At 59.2% G+C, this 23,725-nt stretch overlaps 2 protein-coding genes across 3 annotated transcripts in view; both read left to right on the forward strand.

Moving 5' to 3' along the window:
• LOC140400210 (neurexin-2-like) overlaps positions 1-23,725 on the forward strand; it is a 2,085,493-nt gene that overhangs the window by 622,907 nt on the left and 1,438,861 nt on the right. The gene's annotated exons all lie outside the window — the stretch shown is intronic.
• The window catches only part of LOC140399949 (potassium channel subfamily K member 2-like), a 55,059-nt gene that overhangs the window by 29,816 nt on the left and 1,518 nt on the right, over positions 1-23,725 (forward strand). The window contains exons 4-6 of one of the 2 annotated variants that reach the window (XM_072489437.1): positions 10,772-10,932; positions 13,445-13,631; positions 14,686-14,828. In XM_072489437.1, the coding sequence (XP_072345538.1) occupies positions 10,772-10,932; positions 13,445-13,631; positions 14,686-14,828 (491 nt within the window). The remainder of the gene's footprint in view (positions 1-10,771; positions 10,933-13,444; positions 13,632-14,685; positions 14,829-23,725) is intronic. The other variant, XM_072489438.1, reaches the window with a different exon arrangement.

Below are 23,725 nucleotides of genomic sequence, written 5' to 3' on the forward strand. Positions count from 1 at the left end.
GAACCTCACACCCTCACTTCCTCACCCTCACTCCCTCACTCCCCTCTCCCGCACTCCCCTGACGCCCTCACTCCCTCACCATCACTCCCTCACTACTTCACTCCCCTCACTCCCTCACTCTCACTCCCTCACCCTCACTCCCTCACTACCCTCACCCTCACCCCATCACTCCCTCACCCTCACTCCCTCACTCCCCTCACTCCCTCACCTTCACTCCCCTCACCCCCTCACCCACACTCCCCTGACTCCTCTCACCCTCACTCCCTCATTCCCTCACACCCATCACCCCCACTCCCCCACTCCACTCACCCTCACTCCCCTCACCTTCACTCCCCTCACTGCCCTCACCCTCACTCCCCTCACCCTCACTCCCGGCACCCGCACTCCCCTCACCCTCACTCCCTCACTACCTCACTGCCCTCACCCTCACTCCCTCAGTCCCTCACCCTCACTCCCCTCACTCCCTCACTCCCCTCACTCCCTCACTCTCCTCACCCTCACTCCCCTCACTCACCTCACTCCCTCACTCCCTCACCCTCACTCCCTCACCCTCACTCCCTCACCCTCACTCCCCTCACCCTCACCCCCTCACTCCCTCACCCTCACTCCCTCACTCCCCTCACTCCCTCACCTTCACTCCCCTCACCTCATCACCCGCACTCCCCTGACTCCCCTCACCATCACTCCCTCATTCCCTCACTCCCATCACCCCCACTCCAATCACCCTCACTCCCTCACTCCCCTCACCTTCACTCCCCTCACTGCCCTCACCCTCACTTCCCTCACCCTCACTCCCGGCACCCACACTCCCCTCACCCTCACTCCCTCACTACCTCACTGCCTTCACCCTCACTCCCTCAGTCCCTCACCCTCACTCCCTCACTCCCCACACTCCCTCACTCCCCTCACTCCCTCACTCTCCTCACCCTCACTCCCCTCACTCCCCTCACTTCCTCACTGCCCTCACCCTCACTCCCTCAGTCCCTCACCCTCACTCCCTCACTCCCCTCACTGCCCTCACCCTCACTCCCTCACCCTCACTCCCTCACTGCCCTCACTCCCTCACCCTCACTCCCTCACTACCCTCACTCCCCTCACCCTCACTCCCTCACCCTCACTCCCTCACCCTCAGTCCCTCACCCTCACTCCCTACTCCCCTCACTCCCTCACTCCCCTCACCCTCACTCCCCTCACTCCCCTCACCCCCCTCACCCTCACTCCCCTTACTCCCCTCACCCTCACTGCCCTCACCCTCACTCCCCTCACCCTCACTCCCCTCACCCTCACTCCCCTCACCGCCCTCACTCCGCTCACCCTCACTCACCCCTCCCTCACTCCCCTCACCCTCACTCCCCTCACCCTCACTCACCTCACCCTCACTCCTCTCACTGCCCTCACTCCCTCACCCTCACTCCCCTCACCCTCACTCCCCTCACCCTCACTCCCCTCACTCTCACTCCCCTCACCCTCACTCCCCTCACCCTCACTCCCCTCACTGCCCTCACTCCCCTCACCCTCACTCCCTCACCCTCACTCCCTCACGCTCACTCCCTCACTCCCTCACCCTCACTCCCTCACTCTCACTCCCTCACCCTCACTCCCTCACTCCCTCACTCCCTGGCCCTCACACCCTCGCTCCCTCACTCCCCTCACCCGCACTCCCCTGACTGCCCTGACGCCCTCACCCCCTCACCCTCATTCCCTCACCCCCTCACTCCCTCACCCTCACTCCCCTCACTCCCCTCACCTTCACTCCCCTGACTGCCCTGACACCCTCACCCTCACTCCCTCACCCTCACTCCCTCACCCTCACTCCCCTGACTGCCCTGACACCCTCACTCCCTCACCCTCACTCCCTCACTACCTTACTCCCTCACTCCGCTCACTCCCCTCACTCCCTCACCTTCCCTCTACTCACCCCCCTCACCCACACTCCCTTGAATCCCCTCACCCTCACTCCCTCATTCCCTCACTCCCATCACCCTCACTCCCCTCACCCTCACTCCCTAACTCCCCTCACCTTCACTCCCCTCACTGCCCTCACACCCCTCACTCCCCTCACCCTCACTCCCCTCACCCTCACTCCCCTCACTGCCCTCACTCCGCTCACCCTCACTCACCTCACCCTCACTCCCCTCACTCCCCTCACCCTCACTCCCCTCACCCTCACCCCCCTCACCCTCACTCCTCTCACTGCCCTCACTCCCTCACCCTCACTCCCCTCACCCTCACTCCCCTCACCCTCACTCCGCTCACTCCCCTCACCCTCACTCCCCTGACTCCCCTCACCCTCACTCCCCTCACCCTCACTCCCCTCACTGCCCTCATTCCCCTCACCCTCACTCCCTCACCCTCACTCCCTCACGCTCACTCCCTCACTCCCTCACCCTGACTCCCTCACCCTCACTCCCTCACTCCCTCACCCTCACTCCCTCACTCCCTGACCCTCACACCCTCACTCCCTCACTCGCCTCACCCGCACTCCCCTGACTGCCCTGACGCCCTCACCCCCTCACCCTCATTCCCTCACCCCCTCACTCCCTCACCCTCACTCCCTCACTCCCCTCACTCCCTCACTCCCCTCACCTTCACTCCCCTGACTGCCCTGACACCCTCACTCCCTCACCCTCACTCCCTCACTCCCTCACCCTCACTCCCTCACCCTCACTCCCCTCATTACCCTCACCACCTCACTCTCTCACCCTCACTACCTCACTCCCTCACTCCCTCACTCCGCTCACTCCCCTCACTCCCTCACCTTCCCTCTCCTCACCCCCCTCACCCGCACTCCCTTGAATCCCCTCACCCTCACTCCCTCATTCCCTCACTCCCATCACCCTCACTCCCCTCACCCTCACTCCCTAACTCCCCTCACCTTCACTCCCCTCACTGCCCTCACACCCCTCACTCCCCTCACTGCCCTCACCCTCATTCCCCTCACTGCCCTCACCCTCACTCTCCTCACCCTCACTCCCCTAACTCCCCTCACTTCCTCACTGCCCTCACCCTCACTCCCTCACTGCACTCATCTTCATTCCCCTCACTCCCCTCACCCTCACTTCACTCACTGCCCTCGCGCTCCTCACTCCCTCACTGCCCTCACCCTCACTCCCTCACCCTCACTCCCTCACTGCCCTAACTCCCTCACCCTCACTCCCTCACTGCCCTCACTCCCCTCACTCTCACTCCCTCACTCCCGGACCCTCACTCCCTCACCCTCACTGCCTACTCCCCTCACTACCTCACTCCCCTCACCCTCACTCCCCTCACTGCCCTCACCCTCATTCCCCTCACCTTCACTCCCCTCACCCTCACTCCCCTCACTGCCCTCACTCTCACTCCCTCACCCTCACTCCCTACTCCCCTCACTACCTCACTCCCCTCACTCGCCTCACTGCCCTCACACCCCTCACTCCCCTCACTGCCCTCACCCTCACTCCCCTCACCCTCACTCCCCTCACCCTCACTCCCCTCACTGCCCTCACTCTCACTCCCCTCACCCTCTCTGCCCTCACCCTCACTCCCCTCACTCCCCTCACCCTCACTCCCATCACCCTCACTCCCCTCACCCTCACTCCCCTCACTCCCTCACCCTCACTCCATCACTCCCTCACCCTCACTCCCTCACTCTCACTCCCCCACTCCCTCACCCTCACTCCCTCACGCCCTGAACCTCACACCCTCACTTCCTCACCCTCACTCCCTCACTCCCCTCTCCCGCACTCCCCTGACGCCCTCACTCCCTCACCATCACTCCCTCACTACTTCACTCCCCTCACTCCCTCACTCTCACTCCCTCACCCTCACTCCCTCACTACCCTCACCCTCACCCCATCACTCCCTCACCCTCACTCCCTCACTCCCCTCACTCCCTCACCTTCACTCCCCTCACCCCCTCACCCACACTCCCCTGACTCCTCTCACCCTCACTCCCTCATTCCCTCACACCCATCACCCCCACTCCCCCACTCCACTCACCCTCACTCCCCTCACCTTCACTCCCCTCACTGCCCTCACCCTCACTCCCCTCACCCTCACTCCCGGCACCCGCACTCCCCTCACCCTCACTCCCTCACTACCTCACTGCCCTCACCCTCACTCCCTCAGTCCCTCACCCTCACTCCCCTCACTCCCTCACTCCCCTCACTCCCTCACTCTCCTCACCCTCACTCCCCTCACTCACCTCACTCCCTCACTCCCTCACCCTCACTCCCTCACCCTCACTCCCTCACCCTCACTCCCCTCACCCTCACCCCCTCACTCCCTCACCCTCACTCCCTCACTCCCCTCACTCCCTCACCTTCACTCCCCTCACCTCATCACCCGCACTCCCCTGACTCCCCTCACCATCACTCCCTCATTCCCTCACTCCCATCACCCCCACTCCAATCACCCTCACTCCCTCACTCCCCTCACCTTCACTCCCCTCACTGCCCTCACCCTCACTTCCCTCACCCTCACTCCCGGCACCCACACTCCCCTCACCCTCACTCCCTCACTACCTCACTGCCTTCACCCTCACTCCCTCAGTCCCTCACCCTCACTCCCTCACTCCCCACACTCCCTCACTCCCCTCACTCCCTCACTCTCCTCACCCTCACTCCCCTCACTCCCCTCACTTCCTCACTGCCCTCACCCTCACTCCCTCAGTCCCTCACCCTCACTCCCTCACTCCCCTCACTGCCCTCACCCTCACTCCCTCACCCTCACTCCCTCACTGCCCTCACTCCCTCACCCTCACTCCCTCACTACCCTCACTCCCCTCACCCTCACTCCCTCACCCTCACTCCCTCACCCTCAGTCCCTCACCCTCACTCCCTACTCCCCTCACTCCCTCACTCCCCTCACCCTCACTCCCCTCACTCCCCTCACCCCCCTCACCCTCACTCCCCTTACTCCCCTCACCCTCACTGCCCTCACCCTCACTCCCCTCACCCTCACTCCCCTCACCCTCACTCCCCTCACCGCCCTCACTCCGCTCACCCTCACTCACCCCTCCCTCACTCCCCTCACCCTCACTCCCCTCACCCTCACTCACCTCACCCTCACTCCTCTCACTGCCCTCACTCCCTCACCCTCACTCCCCTCACCCTCACTCCCCTCACCCTCACTCCCCTCACTCTCACTCCCCTCACCCTCACTCCCCTCACCCTCACTCCCCTCACTGCCCTCACTCCCCTCACCCTCACTCCCTCACCCTCACTCCCTCACGCTCACTCCCTCACTCCCTCACCCTCACTCCCTCACTCTCACTCCCTCACCCTCACTCCCTCACTCCCTCACTCCCTGGCCCTCACACCCTCGCTCCCTCACTCCCCTCACCCGCACTCCCCTGACTGCCCTGACGCCCTCACCCCCTCACCCTCATTCCCTCACCCCCTCACTCCCTCACCCTCACTCCCCTCACTCCCCTCACCTTCACTCCCCTGACTGCCCTGACACCCTCACCCTCACTCCCTCACCCTCACTCCCTCACCCTCACTCCCCTGACTGCCCTGACACCCTCACTCCCTCACCCTCACTCCCTCACTACCTTACTCCCTCACTCCGCTCACTCCCCTCACTCCCTCACCTTCCCTCTACTCACCCCCCTCACCCACACTCCCTTGAATCCCCTCACCCTCACTCCCTCATTCCCTCACTCCCATCACCCTCACTCCCCTCACCCTCACTCCCTAACTCCCCTCACCTTCACTCCCCTCACTGCCCTCACACCCCTCACTCCCCTCACTGCCCTCAACCTCATTCCCCTCACTGCCCTCACCCTCACTCTCCTCACCCTCACTCCCCTCACTCCCCTAACTCCCCTCACTTCCTCACTGCCCTCACCCTCACTCCCTCACTGCCCTCATCCTCATTCCCCTCACTCCCCTCACCCTCACTTCACTCACTGCCCTCGCGCTCCTCACTCCCTCACTGCTCTCACCCTCACTCCCTCACCCTCACTCCCTCACTGCCCTAACTCCCTCACACGCACTCCCTCACTGCCCTCACTCCCCTCACTCTCACTCCCTCACTCCCTCACCCTCACTCCCTCACCCTCACTCCCTACTCCCCTCACTACCTCACTCCCCTCACCCTCACTCCCCTCACTGCCCTCACCCTCATTCCCCTCACCTTCACTCCCCTCACCCTCACTCCCCTCACCCTCACTCCCTCACTGCCCTCACTCTCACTCCCCTCACCCTCACTGCCCTCACCCTCACTCCCCTCACTTCCCTCACCCTCACTCCCATCACCCTCACTCCCCTCACCCTCACTCCCCTCACTCCCTCACCCTCACTCCATCACTCCCTCACCCTCACTCCCTCACTCTCACTCCCCCACTCCCTCACCCTCATTCCCTCACGCCCTGAACCTCACACCCTCACTTCCTCACCCTCACTCCCCTCTCCCGATCTCCCCTGACGCCCTCACTCCCTCACCATCACTCCCTCACTCCCTCACTCCCCTCACTCCCTCACTCTCACTCCCTCACCCTCACTCCCTCACTACCCTCACCCTCACCCCATCACTCCCTCACCCTCACTCCCTCACTCCCTCACTCCCCTCACTCCCTCACCTTCACTCCCCTCACCCCCTCACCCACACTCCCCTGACTCCTCTCACCCTCACTCCCTCATTCCCTCACACCCATCACCCCCACTCCCCCACTCCACTCACCCTCACTCCCCTCACCTTCACTCCCCTCACTGCCCTCACCCTCACTCCCCTCACCCTCACTCCCGGCACCCGCACTCCCCTCACCCTCACTCCCTCACTACCTCACTGCCCTCACCCTCACTCCCTCAGTCCCTCACCCTCACTCCCTCACTCCCCTCACTCCCTCACCCTCACTCCCTCACCCTCACTCCCCTTACCCTCACCCCCTCACTCCCCCACCCTCACTCCCCTCACTCCCTCACCTTCACTCCCCTCACCCCCTCACCCGCACTCCCCTGACTCCCCTCACCCTCACTCCCTCATTCCCTCACACCCATCACCCCCACTCCCCCACTCCACTCACCCTCACTCCCTCACTCCCCTCACCTTCACTCCCCTCACTGCCCTCACCCCCCTCACCCTCACTCACGGCACCCGCACTCCCCTCACCCTCACTCCCTCACTACCTCACTGCCCTCACCCTCACTCCCTCACCCTCACTCCCCTCACTCCCTCACTCCCCTCACTCCCTCACTCTCCTCACCCTCACACCCCTCACTCACCTCACTCCCTCACTCCCTCACCCTCACTCCCTCACCCTCACTCCCCTCACCCTCACCCCCTCACTCCCTCACCCTCACTCCCCCACTCCCTCACTCCCCTCACTCCCTCACCTTCACTCCCCTCACCCCCTCACCCGCACTCCCCTGACTCCCCTCACCCTCACTCCCTCATTCCCTCACTCCCATCACCCCCACTCCAATCACCCTCACGCCCTCACTCCCCTCACCTTCACTCCCCTCACTGCCCTCACCCTCACTCCCCTCACCCTCACTCCCGGCACCCGCACTCCCCTCACCCTCACTCCCTCACTACCTCACTGCCCTCACCCTCACTCCCTCACCCTCACTCCCTCACTCCCCACACTCCCTCACTCCCCTCACTCCCTCACTCTCCTCACCCTCACTCCCCTCACTCCCCTCACTGCCCTCACCCTCACTCCCTCACCCTCACTCCCTCACTCCCCTCACTCCCTCACTCTCCTCACCCTCACTCCCCTCACTTCCTCATTGCCCTCACCCACACTCCCCTCACTGCCCTCACTCCCCTCACTGCCCTCACTCCCCTCATTCCCCTCACTCCCTCACTGCCCTCACCCTCACTCCCTCACCCTCACTCCCTCACTGCCCTAACTTCCTCACCCTCACTGCCCTCACTCCCCTCCCCCTCATTCCCCTCACCCTCACTCCCATCACCCTCACTCCCCTCACCCTCACTCCCCTCACACTCACTTCCCTCACCCTCACTCCCCTACTGCCCTCACTCCCCTCACTCCCCTCACTGCTCTCACTCCCCTCACCCTCACTCCCTCACTGCCCTCATTCCCCTCACACTCACTGCCCTCACCCTCACTCCCCTCACCCTCACTCCTCTCACTACCCTCATTCCCCTCACCCTCACTCCCCTCACCCTCAATCCCCTCACTGCCCTCACCCTCACTCCCCTCACCCTCACTCCCCTCACACCCCTCACCCTCACTCCCCTCACCCTCACTGCCCTCACTCCCCTCACCCTCACTCCCCTCACCCTCACTGCCCTCACTGCCCCTGACCCTCATTCCCTCACTGCTCTCTCTCCCCTCACCCTCACTCCCCTCACCCTCACTCCCCTCACCATCACGCCCCTCACCCTCACTCCCCTCACCCTCACTGCCCTCACTGCCCTCACACTCACTGCCCTCACTGCCCTCACCCTCACTACCCTCACCATCACTCCCCTCACCCTCACTCCCCTCACCCTCACTGCCCTCACCCTCACTGCCCTCACTCCCCTCACCCTCACTACCCTCACTCCCCTCACCCTCACTGCCCTCACTCCCCTCACCCTCACTCCCCTCACCCTCACTGCCCTCACCCTCACTACCCTCACTCCCCTCACCCTCACTCCCCTCACCCTCACCTCACTGCCCTCACTCCCCTCACCCTCACTACCCTCACTCCCCTCACCCTCACTCCCCTAAACCTCACTCCCCTCACCGTCCTCATTCCCCTCACCCTCACTCCCTCATTCCCCTCGCTGCCCTCACCCTCACTCCACTCACTCCCCTCACGCTAACTCCCCTCACTCCCCCCACTCCCCACACCCTTTAATATCCCACCCAGTCTAATCCCGCTCTCCCCCTCACTCCCCGCACCCTTTAATATCCCACCCAGTCTAATCCCACTCTCACCCTCACTCCCCGCACCCTTTAATATCCCACCCAGTCTAATCCCACTCTCACCCTCACTCCCCGCACCCTTTAATATCCCACCCAGTCTAATCCCACTCTCCCCCTCACTCCCCGCACCCTTTAATATCCCACCCAGTCTAATCCCACTCTCCCCTCACTCCCCGCACCTCTTTAATATCCCACCCTGTCTAATCCCACTCTCCCCCTCACTCCCCGCACCCTTTAATATCCCACCCAGTCTAATCCCACTCTCCCCCCTCACTCCCCGCACCCTTTAATATCCCACCCAGTCTAATCCCACTCTCCCCCTCACTCCCGCACACTTTAATATCCCACCCAGTCTAATCCCACTCTCCCCCCTCACTCCCCACACCCTTTAATATCCCACCCAGTCTAATCCCACTCTCCCCCTCACTCCCCGCACCCTTTAATATCCCACCCAGTCTAATCCCACTCTCCCCCTCACTCCCCGCACCCTTTAATATCCCACCCAGTCTAATCCCCCTCTCCCCCCTCACTCCCCGCTCTCTTTAATATCCCACCCAGTCTAATCCCCCTCTCCCCTCACTCCCCGCTCCCTTTAATATCCCACCCAGTCTAATCCCACTCTCCCCCCTCACTCCCCGCACCCTTTAATATCCCACCCAGTCTAATCCCCCTCTCCCCTCACTCCCCGCTCCCTTTAATATCCCACCCAGTCTAATCCCCCTCTCCCCTCACTCCCCACGCCCTTTAATATCCCACCCAGTCTAATCCCACTCTCCCCCTCACTCCCCGCACCCTTTAATATCCCACCCAGTCTAATCCCACTCTCCCCCTCACTCCCCACACCCTTTAATATCCCACCCAGTCTAATCCCACTCTCCCCCTCACTCCCCACACCCTTTAATATCCCACCCAGTCTAATCCCACTCACCCCCTCAGTCCCCGCACTCTTTAATATCCCACCCAGTCTAATCCCACTCTCCCCCTCACTCCCCGCACCCTTTAATATCCCACCCAGTCTAATCCCACTCTCCCCCTCACTCCCCACACCCTTTAATATCCCACCCAGTCTAATCCCACTCTCCCCTCTCTCCCCGCACCCTTTAATATCCCACCCAGTCTAATCCCACACTCCCCCTCACTCCCCACACCCTTTAATATCCCACCCAGTCTAATCCCACTCTCCCCCTCACTCCCCGAACCCTTTAATATCCCGCCCAGTCTAATCCCACTCACCCCCTCACTCCCCACACCCTTTAATATCCCACCCAGTCTAATCCCACTCTCCCCCTCACTCCCCACACCCTTTAATATCCCACCCAGTCCAATCCCACTCACCCCCTCAGTCCCCGCACTCTTTAATATCCCACCCAGTCTAATTCCACTCTCCCCCTCACTCCCCACACCCTTTAATATCCCACCCAGTTTAATCCCACTCTCCCCCTCACTCCCCGCACCCTTTAATATCCCACCCAGTCTAATCCCACTCTCCCCCTCACTCCCCACACCCTTTAATATCCCACCCAGTCTAATCCCACTCTCCCCCTCACTCCCCACACCCTTTAATATCCCGCCTAGTCTAATCCCACCCTCCCCCTCACTCCCCACTCCCTTTAATATCCCACCCAGTCTAATCCCACTCTCCCCCTCACTCCCCACACCCTTTAATATCCCACCCAGTCTAATCCCACTCTCCCCCTCACTCCCCGAACCCTTTAATATCCCGCCCAGTCTAATCCCACTCTCCCCTCACTCCTTACACCCTTTAATATCACACCCAGTCTAATCCCACTGTCCCGTCCTTTTCCCCTCCGATATCCCGGTACTCGAGGTGTGCTCCTGATTACCTCTCGCCATTTTCCAACGAGGACAACTCTGCCACTGGCACTGATTCTGCTCTCTTCGGTCTTCCAGGTTTTGGGAATATCGCGCCCAAAACGGAAGGCGGGAAGATTTTCTGCATCGTCTATGCCTTGGTGGGAATCCCAATGTTTGGCTTTCTGCTGGCGGGAGTGGGTGACCAGCTGGGATCCGCCCTGGGACAGTTGATCGGAAAAGTGGAGGAGATTTTCCTGGTGAGTGTGACAGAAATCAGGCCATTCGGCCCATTGATTCCTTGGGGGGGGGGTGTCTCTGCTCCACACGAGCCTCTTCCCCGCCCTCACCCCCATCACCCTATCCTGTTCCTCTCTCCCTCGTGTGTTTATCCAGCATTCCCCCCCCCCCCCCCCCCCTTCCCGAATGTATCGACACTATTCACCTCGGGCTCTCCCCGTGGCAGCGAGTCCCACATTCTCCCCACTCCCTGTGGGAGCGAGTCCCACATTCTCCCCACTCCCTGTGGGAGCGAGTTCCACATTCTCCCCACTCCCTGTGGGAGCGAGTCCCACATTCTCCCCCACTCCCTGTGGGAGCGAGTTCCACATTCTCCCCACTCCCTGTGGGAGCGAGTTCCACATTCTCCCCCACTCCCTGTGGGAGCGAGTTCCACATTATCCCCACACCCTGTGGGAGCGAGTTCCACATTCACCCCCACTCCCTGTGGGAGCGAGTTCCACATTCTCCCCCACTCCCTGTGGGAGCGAGTCCCACATTGTCCCCCACTCCCTGTGGGAGCGAGTCCCACATTCTCCCCCACTCTCCGTGGGAGCGAGTCCCACATTCTCCCCCACTCCCTGTGGGAGCGAGTCCCACATTCTCCCCCACTCCCTGTGGGAGCGAGTCCCACATTCTCCCCACTCCCTGTGGGAGCGAGTTCCACATTCTCCCCACTCCCTGTGGGAGCGAGTTCCACATTCTCCCCACTCCCTGTGGGAGCGAGTTCCACATTCTCCCCCACTCCCTGTGGGAGCGAGTCCCACATTCTCCCCACTCCCTGTGGGAGCGAGTCCCACATTCTCCCCACTCCCTGTGGTAGTGAGATCCACATTCCCCACCCCCATTCCCTGTGGGAGCGAGTCCCACATACTCCCCACTGCCTGTGGGAGCGAGTCCCACATTCTCCCCCACTCCCTGTGGGAGCGAGTCCCACATTCTCCCCACACCCTGTGGGAGCGAGTCCCACATTCTCCCCCACTCCCCGTGGGAGCGAGTTCAACATTCTCCCCACTCCCTGTGGGAGCGAGTCCCACATTCTCCCCACTCCCTGTGGTAGTGAGATCCACATTCCCCACCCCCATTCCCTGTGGGAGCGAGTCCCACATACTCCCCACTGCCTGTGGGAGCGAGTCCCACATTCTCCCCACTCCCTGTGGGAGCGAGTTCCACATTCTCCCCCACTCCCTGTGGGAGCAAGTCCCACATTCTCCCCCACTCCCCGTGGGAGCGAGTCCCTCATTCTCCCCACTCCCTGTGGTAGCGAGTTCCACATTCTCCCCACTCCCTGTGGGAGCGAGTCCAACATTCTCCCCCACTCCCTGTGGGAGCGAGTCCCACATTCTCCCCCACTCCCTGTGGGAGCGAGTCCCACATTCTCCCCACTCCCTGTGGGAGCGAGTCCCACATTCTCCCCACTCCCTGTGGGAGCGAGTCCCACATTCTCCCCACTCCCTGTGGGAGCGAGTCCCACATTCTCCCCACTCCCTGTGGGAGCGAGTCCCACATTCTCCCCACTGCCTGTGGAAGCGAGTCCCACATTCTCCCCACTCCCTGTGGGAGCGAGTCCCACATTCTCCCCACTCCCTGTGGGAGCGAGTCCCACATTCTCCCCACTCCCTGTGGGAGCGAGTCTCACATTCTCCCCACTCCCTGTGGGAGCGAGTTCCACATTCTCCCCCACTCCCTGTGGGTGCGAGTCTCACATTCTCCCCACTCCCTGTGGGAGCGAGTCTCACATTCTCCCCACTCCCTGTGGGAGCGAGTTCCACATTCTCCCCACTCCCCGTGGGAGCGAGTCCCACATTCTCCCCACTCCCCGTGTGAGCGAGTCCCACATTCTCCCCACTCCCTGTGGGAGCGAGTCCCACATTCTCCCCACTCCCTGTGGGAGCGAGTCTCACATTCTCCCCACTCCCTGTGGGAGCGAGTTCCACATTCTCCCCACTCCCCGTGGGAGCGAGTCCCACATTCTCCCCACTCCCCGTGGGAGCGAGTCCCACATTCTCCCCACTCCCCGTGGGAGCGAGTCCCACATTCTCCCCCACTCCCTGTGGGAGCGAGTCCCACATTCTCCCCCACTCCCTGTGGGAGCGAGTCCCACATTCTCCCCCACTCCCTGTGGGAGCGAGTCCCACATTCTCCCCACTCCCTGTGGGAGCGAGTCCCACATTCTCCCCACTCCCTGTGGGAGCGAGTCCCACATTCTCTCCCTCACTCTCTGGGTAAAGAAGGTTCTCCTGATTTCCTCACTGGATTTATGACTGTCGGATTTTGTTGACACCCTCCTCCTCCTCCCTCCCCACTTAGGCCCTCTCGGAACCTTCCGCTCCCATCGGGGTCTTTTCCCCCTCATGCATGTCGCCAATGATGGGAACAGACCCTCAATTGTCGGGGGGGGGGGTGGGGGGGGGGGGGGGGGGCGGGGGCGGGGGGGGGGGTGGTATCGCTGGGCAGCGTCTCCACCGTCTGACTGATCTCGGCTTCTTCCAGAGGTGGAAGGTCAACCCGACCGTCATCCGTGTCCTCTCCACTCTCCTCTTCGTCCTGATTGGCTGCCTGACGTTCGTCTTCTGCCCTGTCCTGGTTTTCCGCTGGATTGAGGACTGGCCCCTCCTCGACTCCGCCTACTTCGTGGTGATCACGTTGACGACCATCGGGTTCGGGGATTATGTGGCAGGTGAGCCGGGGGTCGGGTGGGAGGGGTTCAGAGGCCTGTTGAGGCCTACAGCGGGAGGCTGCTCCCGGGTGGGTGGGTATGTGGGTAGGGGTGCGCCTGGGGCCTGGCCAGCGTTCTGAGAGGGCATCCAGAATTTCCTTTGGCCCAAACCAAACCCTGCTGGCGCGGGGATCAGAGTTCAGAGGTCGAAGTGCACCTCCAAATCTCAGCCCTCCAAACCCCACTGCGTATTGGCCCTATCTGCTCAAGGATATGAGGGGAGGTTGAGCAGGTTATCATAGGAGCCTAACAGGCCAGAAGGAGGCTGTTCCGCCCATCGAGTCTGCACTGATCCTCTGAAAGAGCCCCCTACCCAGGCTCACTCCCCCGCCCCCCGTCTCGCCCTAACCCGTAACCCCTCCTCATTTTGACCCCGGCCACAGCGAAGGAACGGCCGATATATTTCTGAGTCGGGATGGCGAGCGGCTCGGAGGGGGAGAGCTTGCAGGCGGCGGTGTTCCCCGTGCGTCTGCTGCTGCCCTCGTCCTTCTAGACGGTAGAGGTGGCGGGTTTGGAAGGTGCTGTCGAAGGAGCGAGTGGCTGCGGGGAGTCTTGTAGATGGGGCACACGGCTGCCGCTGGGCGTCGAGGGGCGGAGGGGGTGAATGTTTGTGGTTAGCGTGTCGATCGAGCGGGGCTGCTTTGTCCTGGATGGCGTCGAGCTTCTCGAGTGTCGTTGGGAGCCGCGCTCATCCAGGCGAGTGGAGAGTATTCCCTCACACTCCTGACTTGTGCCTTGTAGATGGTGGACAGGCTTTGGGGGGAGTCAGGAGGTGAGTTACTCTCCGCAGGATTCCCAGCCTCTGACCTGCTCTGGTAGCCACAGTATTAATGTGGCTGGGCCCAGCTCAGTTTCTGTTCTAGTTATGAAGAGGGTAGACATGAAAGTGAGGCAAAGGCCATTATCCGATCTTAGAGTGGGTGGAGCGAAACGTTCTCCACCTTCTCCTGTTCCTTATGCTCTGGCACCCCCTGCTTGACATTGGCTAACTTCCGGAACATTCTTTCTCACCCAGGCGGGGATTCGCAACGCAGCTATACAGTCTGGTATAAACCTCTCGTGTGGTTTTGGATCCTTCTGGGCCTCGCCTACTTTGCTGCTATCCTCTCGATGATCGGTGATTGGCTGCGGGCTCTCTCCAGGAGGACGCGGGCTGAAGTAAGGTTACCATGATTACCTCACTATAGGCCGCAAGCCTGATTTCACTCACCTTTAGCCTCGAAGAACAAGAACAAAGAACAAAGAAAATTACAGCACAGGAGCGGGCCCTTTGGCCCTCCCAGCCTGCGCCGATCCAGATCCTTTATCTAAACCTGTCGCCTATTTTCCAAGGATCTACTTCCCTCTGTTCCCCGCCCGTTCATATATCTGTCTAGATGCATCTTAAATAATGTGAGGTACCCTCAATAATGATGCTTAGAGATTAAACCGTAAAGAAGGCTTTATTAGGCTAATAACTATGCTACAGATTTGGACGAGAGCTGACTGCTATACAGACCATGAGGCAGGCCTTTATGTATGGCTCCCAGATGGGCGGAGCCAGAGGTGGAGTCCCCAGGGTTCCAAGCCTGGTCTTAAAGGGGACATCACCTTACATGATGATAAGGCAGTGACCGTTCATCACATGATGCTATTGTGCCCGCCTCTACCACCTCCGCTGGCAAAGTGTTCCAGGCACCCACCACCCTCTGCGTAAAACACTTTCCACGCACACCTCCCTTAAACTTTCCCCCTCTCACCTTGAAATCGTGACCCCTTGTAATTGACACCCCCACTCTTGGAAAAAGCTTGTTGCTATCCACCCTGTCCATACCTCTCATAATTTTGTCGACCTCAATCAGGTCCCCCCTCAACCTCCGTCTTTCCAACGAAAACAATCCTAATCTACTCAATCTTTCTTCCTAGCTAGCACCCTCCATACCAGGCAACATCCTGGTGAACCTCCTCTGCACCCTCTCTAAAGCATCCACATCCTTCTGGTAATGTGGCGACCAGAACTGCACGCAGTATTCCAAATGTGGCCTAACCAAAGTCCTATACAACTGTAACATGACCTGCCGACTCTTGTACTCAATACCCCGTCCGATGAAGGCAAGCATGCTGTATGCCTTCTTGACCACTCTATCGACCTGCGTTGCCACCTTCAGGGTGCAATGGACCTGAACTCCCAGATCTCTCTGTCCATCAATTTTCCCCAGGACTCTTCCATTGACCGTACAGTCCGCTCTTGAATTAGATCTTCCAAACTGCATCACCTCGCATTTGCCAAGATTGAACTCCATCTGCCATTTCTCTGCCCAACTCGCCAATCTATCTATATCCTGCTGTATTCTCTGACAGTCCTCCTCGCTATCTGCAACTCCACCAATCTTAGTATCATCTGCAAACTTGCTAATCAAACCACCAATACCTTCGTCCAATTAAGGGGCAATTTAACGTGGCCAATCCACCTATCCTGCACATCTTTGGGTTGTGGGGGTGAAACCCACGCAGACATGGGGAGAATGTGCAAACTCCTCACGGACAGTGACCCAGAGCCGGGATTCGAACCCGGATCCTCAGCGCCGTGAGGCAGCAGTGCTAACCACTGTGCCACCGTGCTGCCCTGTCCAGATCATTTATGTATATCACAAACAACAGTGGTCCGAGCACGGATCCCTGTGGAACACCACTAGTCACCTTTCTCCATTTTGAGACACTCCCTTCCACCACTACTCTCTGTCTCCTGTTGCCCAGCCAGTTCTTTATCCATCTAGCTAGTACACCCTGAACCCCATACGACTTCACTATTGCCATCAACCTGCCATGGGAAACTTTATCAAACGCCTTACTGAAGTCCATGTATATGACATCTACAGCCCTTCCCTCATCAATTAACGTTGTCACTTCCTCAAAGAATTCTATTAGGTTTGTAAGACATGGCCTTCCCTGCACAAAACCATGCTGCCTATCACTGATAAGTCTATTTTCTTCCAAATGTGAATAGATCATATCCCTCAGTATCTTCTCCAACAATTTGCCAACCACTGACGTCAAGCTCACAGGTCTATAATTCTCTGGATTATCCCTGCTACCCTTCTTAAACAAAGGGACAACATTAGCAATTCTCCAGTCCTCCGGGACCTCACCCGTGCCCAAGGATGCTGCAAAGATATCTGTTAAGGCCCCAGCTATTTCTTCCCTCGCTTCCCTCAGTAACCTGGGATAGATCCCATCCGGACCTGGGGACCTGTCCACCTTAATGCCTTTTAGAATACCCAAAACTTCCCCCTTCCGTATGCCGACTTGACCCAGAGTATTTAAACATCCATCCTTAGCCTCAACATCCATCATGGGGTGAGATTCTCCGACCCCCCGCCGGCTCGGAGAATCGCCGGGGGCCGGTGTGAATCCCGCCCCCGCCGGTTGCCGAATTCTCCGGCACCGGAGATTCGGCGGGGGCGGGAATCGTGCCGCGCCAGTTGTACCCCCCCGGCGATTCTCCGGCCCGAATGGGCCGAAGTCCCGCTGCTAGAATGCCTGTCCCACCGGCGTGGATTAAACCACCTCTGTTACCGGCGGGACAAGGCGGCGCGGGCGGGCTCCGGGGTCCTGGGGGGGGCGCGGGGCGATCTGGCCCCGGGGGGGGTGCCCCCACGGTGGCCTGGCCCGCGATCGGGGCCCACCGATCCACGGGTGGGCCTGTGCCGTGGGGGCACTCTTTTCCTTCCGCCTTCGCCACGGTCTCCACCATGGCGGAGACGGAAGAGACCCCCTGCACTGCGCATGCGCGGGGTGCCGTGAGCGGCCACTAATGCTCCCGCGCATGCGCCGACCGGCAAAGTCATTTCCGCGGCAGCTGGCGGGGCACCAAAGGCCTTTTCCGCCAGCTGGCGGGGCGGAAATCAGTCCGGCGCAGGCCTAGCCCCTCAAGGTTAGGGCTCGGCCCCTCCAAGATGCGGAGGATTCCGCACCTTTGGGGCGGTGCGGTGCCGGACTGATTTGCGCCGTTTTTGGCGCCGGTCGGCGGACATCGCGCCGATTACGGAGAATTTCGCCCCATGTCCCTCTCCTTGGTGAATACTGATGCAAAGTACTCATTAAGAATCTCACCCATTTCCTGTGACTCCACGCATAAATTCCCTCTTTTGTCTTTGAGTGGGCCAATTCTTTCTCTAGTTACCCTCTTGCTCCTTATATACGAATAAGAGACTTTGGGATTTTCCTTAACCCTGTTAGCCAAAGATATTTCATGACCCCTTTAGCCCTCTTTATTGCGCGTTTGAGATTTGCCCTACTTTCCCGATATTCCTCCAAAGCTTCATCAGATTTAAGTCGCCTAGATCTTATGTATGCTTCCTTTTTCATCTTAGCTAGTCTCACAATTCCACCCGTCATCCATGGTTCCCTAATCTTGCCATTTCTATCCCTCATTTTCACAGGGACATGTCTGTCCTGCACTCTAATCAACCTTTCCTTAAAAGACTCCCACATTTCAAATGTGGATTTACCCTTAAAGAGCTGCTCCCAATCCACATTCCCTAGCTCCTGACAAATTTTGTTATACTTGGCCTTTCCCCAATTTAGCACTCTTCCTTTAGGACCACTCTCGTCTTTGTCCATGAGTATTCTAAAACCTACGGAATTGTGATCGCTATTCCCAAAGTAATCACCGACTGAAACTTTAACCACCAGGCCGGGATCATTCCCCAATACCAGGTCCAGTATGGTCCCTTCCCGAGTTGGACTATTTACATACTGCTCTAAAAAACTCTCCTGGATGCTTCTTGAGGCACGATCAATTTGGCTGGAGACTAAGTTGAATTCAAACTGAGGCTTTATTAGTTTTTGAAGTGTGGCCTCCCACAGCAGCTGACGAAATGGCTGCGAGCTGGAGGCCATGCATATTTATAACCCGGCTCCTGGGCGGAGCAAGCATGCAGGGGCCCAGGTGAACCTGTAGTGCAGGTTCTACCGTACAACCCTTAATATAGGAACACAGTGGTTTACCACATTCACCCCCTGTTAAAATTGAGTCCAACAATTCGCAACCTTTAATATATACTCTCTGGTCATCCGGTGGGCCGGTCAGAGGTTCAGCCGGTCCGGCGCCTTGATCGTCCTCTGGGATCGACGAAGTGGAGCCGGCGATGTTGGTGCTGACCTGGTCGAAGTTGTCTCCGGGAGCGTGCCAAAATCCTCTTCATCAACGGGGGTGGGCAGGGGGAGGACGGATGGTCCTAGGAGGGGGGTGATGGGGGCGGCGGGGAGGGGGGGTGGCGCCGGGGGCAACGGGGGTGGTGCGGGGGCAGAACCTGCTGGTGCCAGGTCCCTGAGGGAGACGGTATCCTGGCGGCCGTCGGGGAACGCCACGTAGGCGTACTGGGGGTTTGCGTGGAGCAGGTGCACCCTTTCCACCAACGGATCCGCCTTGTGGAGCCGCACATGTTTACGGAGAAGCGCGGTTCCCGGAGCTGTGAGCCAAGTCGGGAGTGATACCCAGGATGTGGGCTTCCTGGGGAAGGCAAATAGCCGTTCATGCGGTGTACTGTTAGTAGCAGTGCAAAGTAATGAGCGAATGGAATGTAGTGCATCAGGGAGGACCTCTTGCCAGCGGGAGGCCGGGAGATTTCTGGACCGTAGGGTCAGCTGGACGGCCCTCCGTACCGTCCCATTCTCCCTTTCCACCTGTCCGTTTCCCCGGGGGTTGTAGCTGGTCGTTCTGCTGGAGGCGATACCCCTGCTGAGCAGGAACTGGCGCAGCTCATCGCTCATGAATGAGGATCCCCTGTCACTGTGGATGTAGGCGGGGAAGCCAAACAGAGTGAAGATAGAGCTAAGGGCTTTAATGACGGTGGCAGACGTCATGTGGGGGCATGGGATGGCGAAGGGAAAACGGGAGTATTCATCGATCACACTGAGGAAATACGTGTGCCGGTTGGAGGAGGGGAGGGGGCCTTTGAAATCCGCGCTGAGGCGTTCAAAGCGTTGGGCAGCGCGGTAGCATTGTGGATAGCACAATTGCTTCACAGCTCCAGGGTCCCAGGTTCGATTCTGGCTTGGGTCACTGTCTGTGCGGAGTCTGCACGTCCTCCCGGTGTGTGCGTGGGTTTAATTGCCCTTGGTGTTGGGTGGGGTTACTGGGTTATGGGGATAGGGTGGAGGTGTTGACCTTGGGTAGGGTGCTCTTTCCAAGAGCCGGTGCAGACTCGATGGGCCGAATGGCCTCCTTCTGCACTGTCAGGGGGAAATGAGTGGACTGTATGAGTGGGCGGGCCTTGTCCGCTTAGTTTGGGACCCACTGAGCGTAATACGGGAAGAACCCCAGGCAGCGTTTGAAGGCCTTGGGCCAGTGGGGGAGGGGAAGCTCCATGAGGGGGCGCATGCGGTCGGGATCGGGCCCCAGAACTCCGTTCTGGACCACGTAGCCGAGGATGGCTATGCGGTTCGTGCTGAACACGCACTTCTCCTTGTTATAGGTGAGGTTGAGGAGAGCGGTGGTGCGGAGAAATTTAGCGAGGTTGGCGTCGTGGTCCTGCTGATCATGGCCGCAGATGGTCACATTGTCTAGGTACAGAAACATGGCCCGCAAGCCGTACCGGTCGACCATTCGGTCCATCTCCCTTTGGAAGACTGAAATCCCATTGGTGACGCCGAAGGAGACCCTAAGGAAGTGATATAGCCGGCCGTCTGCCTCGGAGGCGGTGTATGGCCTGTCCGATTTACGGATGGGGAACTGGTGGTAAGCAGATTTCAGGTCCACCGTTGAGAAGACCCGGTACTGTGCAATCTGGTTAACCATGTCAGATATGCGTGGGAGGGGGTACGCGTCGAGCTGCGTGTACCGATTGATGGTCTGGCTGTAGTCCACGACCATTCGGTTTTTCTCCCCAGACTTAACCACTACCACTTGGGCTCTCCAGGGGCTGTTGCTGGCCTCGATGACTCCCTCCCGAAGCAACCGCTGGACCTCGGACCTGATGAAGGCCTTATCCTGGGTGCTGTGCCGTCTGCTCCTGGTGGCGACGGGTTGGCAATCTGGAGTTAGATTGGCAAAGAGGGAAGGAGGATCGACGTTTAGGGTCGCGAGGCCGCACACAGTGAGGGGTGGTAAGGGTCCGCCGAATTTAAGGGTCAGGCTCTGGAGGTTGCACTGAAAATCCAGGCCGAGGATAAGTGCAGCGCAGAGGTTAGGGCGTAGAGGCGAAAACCGCGGAACTCTACGCCTTGGACTGTGAGCGTGACCGTGCAGTACCCCCGGATTGCGACGCGATGGGATCCGGAGGCCAGGGAGATACTTTGATTGGTAGGGTGTACCTTAAGGGAGCAGCACCTTACCATATTTGGATGTACAAAGCTCTCGGTGCTCCCGGAGGCAGGAGGTCACGTGGCCGTTGACTTTCACGCTGGTGGATGCGTTGGTCAGAGTGTGTGGTCTGGACTGGTCGATTGCCATGGATGCGAGTCGTGTTTGGTCGTCGGGTAGTGAGGCGGCCGCTGGGTCGGGGTCCTGAAACGCCGTTGGTATCCGTGTGCTGCGGGGTGGACAAGATGGCGGCGCCCGTAGGTCCTGGGGGGTCACAAAATGGCGGCGCCCATGAAACGCACGTTGCGAGGGTGGAGCAAGATGGCGGCGCCCATGAAACGCACGTGTTGTGCGGGGGAGAAGATGGCGGCGCCCGTTGCTCGCACATGGCCTGGGGAGGAGAGGAGGATAGCGTCGCCCATTGTCCATGACCGGGGGGGGGGGGGGTGACCGCTGCCGCTGAGCGGGCCTGGCACACCGCTGCGTAGTGGCCCTTCTCCCCGCAGGCCTTACAAAGGGCAGCGCGGGCCGGGCAGCGTTGGCGGGGGGGGGTCTTTGTTGGCCGCAAAAATAGCATCGGGGCCCCCCCGGAGATCACTGGCTGCCGCGTAGCGCAGGCGTATTGGGTGGGTCGTGCCCCCGTTGGGGCGGCTGCCTGTGGGGCCCATGAAGCGTAGGAGGAGTGGGCCGCGCGGTTGGGGGCGTAGGACTGTACATTGCGCAGGGCGACCATCATGGACAGCGCTCGTGTTTTAGTCTCTGCGTGGCCCCTTCTAGGAGCCGCTGCCTGATAACATCGGACCCAATCCCAGTTACAAAAGCGTCCCTCATAAGGAGATCTGAGTGCTCCTTAGCTGTAACGTCCTGGCAGTCATAGTCCCGAATTAGTGGGATCAGGGCCCTCCAGAAGTCCTCGATTGACTCACCGGGTACTTGAGTACGCGTTGCGAGCGCGTGTCTGGCGAAGAGCGTGTTTGTCTTCTGCTCGTAATTCTCTTTGAGTCGAGACGAAGTTGAATTCAAACTGAGGCTTTATTAGTCTCTGAAGTGTGGCCTCCCACAGCAGCTGACAAAATGGCTGCGAGCTGGAGGACACGCATATTTATACCCCGCCTCCTGGGCGGAGCTAGCATGCAGGGGCCCAGCTGAACCTGTAGTGCAGGTTCTGCCGTACAACCCTTAATATACCACACTCCTTACATATTCTGCTCCATCTACGCCTCCAACACTACCTGAGTCCCATTCAATGTTGGGGAAGTTAAAATCTCCCATCATGACCACCCTATTGCTCCTACATTTTTCTATAATCTGTCTACATATTTGTACCTCGACTTCACGCTCGCTTTTGGGAGGCCTGTAGTAAAGTCTCAACAATGTTACTGCACCCTTCCTATTTCTTAGCTCCACCCATATTGCCTCAGTGCTCGAATCCTCCATCGTGCCCTCCTTAATCATAGCTGTGATATCATCTCTGACCAGTAATGCAACTCCTCCCCCCCTTTTACCTCCCTCTCTATCCCTCCTGAAGCATCTATACCCTGGGATATTTAGTTGCCAGTCTTGCCCTTCCCTCAACCAAGTCTCAGTAATACCAATAACATCATATTCCCAGGTACTAATCCAAGCCCTAAGTTCATCTGCCTTACCTGCTACACTTCTCGCATTGAAACAAATGCACCTCAGACCACCTGTCCCTTTGTGTTCATCATCTCTTCCCTGTCTACTCTTCCCCTCAGTCACATTGAGTTTATTATCTAGTACCTTACTGGCTTTAGTTGCTGCCTCTTTACTGACCTCTAACTTCCTAATCTGGTTCCCATTCCCCTGCCACATTAGTTTAAAACCTCCCCAACAGTGTTAGCAAAAGCACCCCCTAGGACATTGGTTCCAGTCCTGCCCAGGTGTAGACCATCCGATTTGTAATGGTCCCACCGCCCCCAGAACCGGTTCCAATGTACCAAAAATCTGAACCCCTCCCTCCTGCACCATCTCTCAAACCACGTATTCATTCTGACTATTCTTGAATTTCTACTCTGACTGTCTCGTGGCACTGGTAGCAATCCTGAGATTACTACCTTTGAGGTCCTACTTTTTAACTTATCTCCTAACTCCCTAAATTCTGATTGTAGGACCTCATCCCGGTTTTTACCTATATCGTTGGTGCCTATATGCACCACGACAACTGGCTGTTCACCCTCCCCCTTCAGTATGTCCTGCAGCCGATCTGAGACATCCCGGACCCGTGCACCCGGGAGGCAACATACCATTCGGGAGTCTCGTTTTCGACCACAGAAATGCCTGTCTACTCCCCTTACGATTGAATCCCCCTATGACTATAGCCCTGCCAGTCTTTTTCCCGCCCTTCTGTGCAGCAGAGCCAGCCACGGTGCCATGAACCTGGCTACTACTGCCTTCCCCTGGTGAGTCATCTCCCCCAACAGTATCCAAAACGGTATACCTGTTTTGCAGGGAGATGACCGCAGGGGACACCTGCAACGCCTTCCTGCTCCTTCTCTGCCTTTTGGTCACCCATTCCCTGTCTCCCTCACCAATCCTAATCTGCGGTGTGACCAACTCACTGAACGTGCTATCCACGACCTCCTCAGCATCGCGGACGCTCCAAAGTGAGTCCATCCGCAGCTCCAGAGCCGTTGTGCGGTCTAACAGGAGCTGCAGCTGGACACACTTCCCGCACGTGAAGGAGTCAGGGGCATCGGCCGCGTCCCTGAGCTCCCACATTGAGCACGAGGAGCATAACACGGGTCTGGGA

This window comes from Scyliorhinus torazame, chromosome 24, assembly GCF_047496885.1.
Source record: "Scyliorhinus torazame isolate Kashiwa2021f chromosome 24, sScyTor2.1, whole genome shotgun sequence".
Taxonomy (NCBI): Eukaryota; Metazoa; Chordata; class Chondrichthyes; order Carcharhiniformes; family Scyliorhinidae; genus Scyliorhinus; species Scyliorhinus torazame.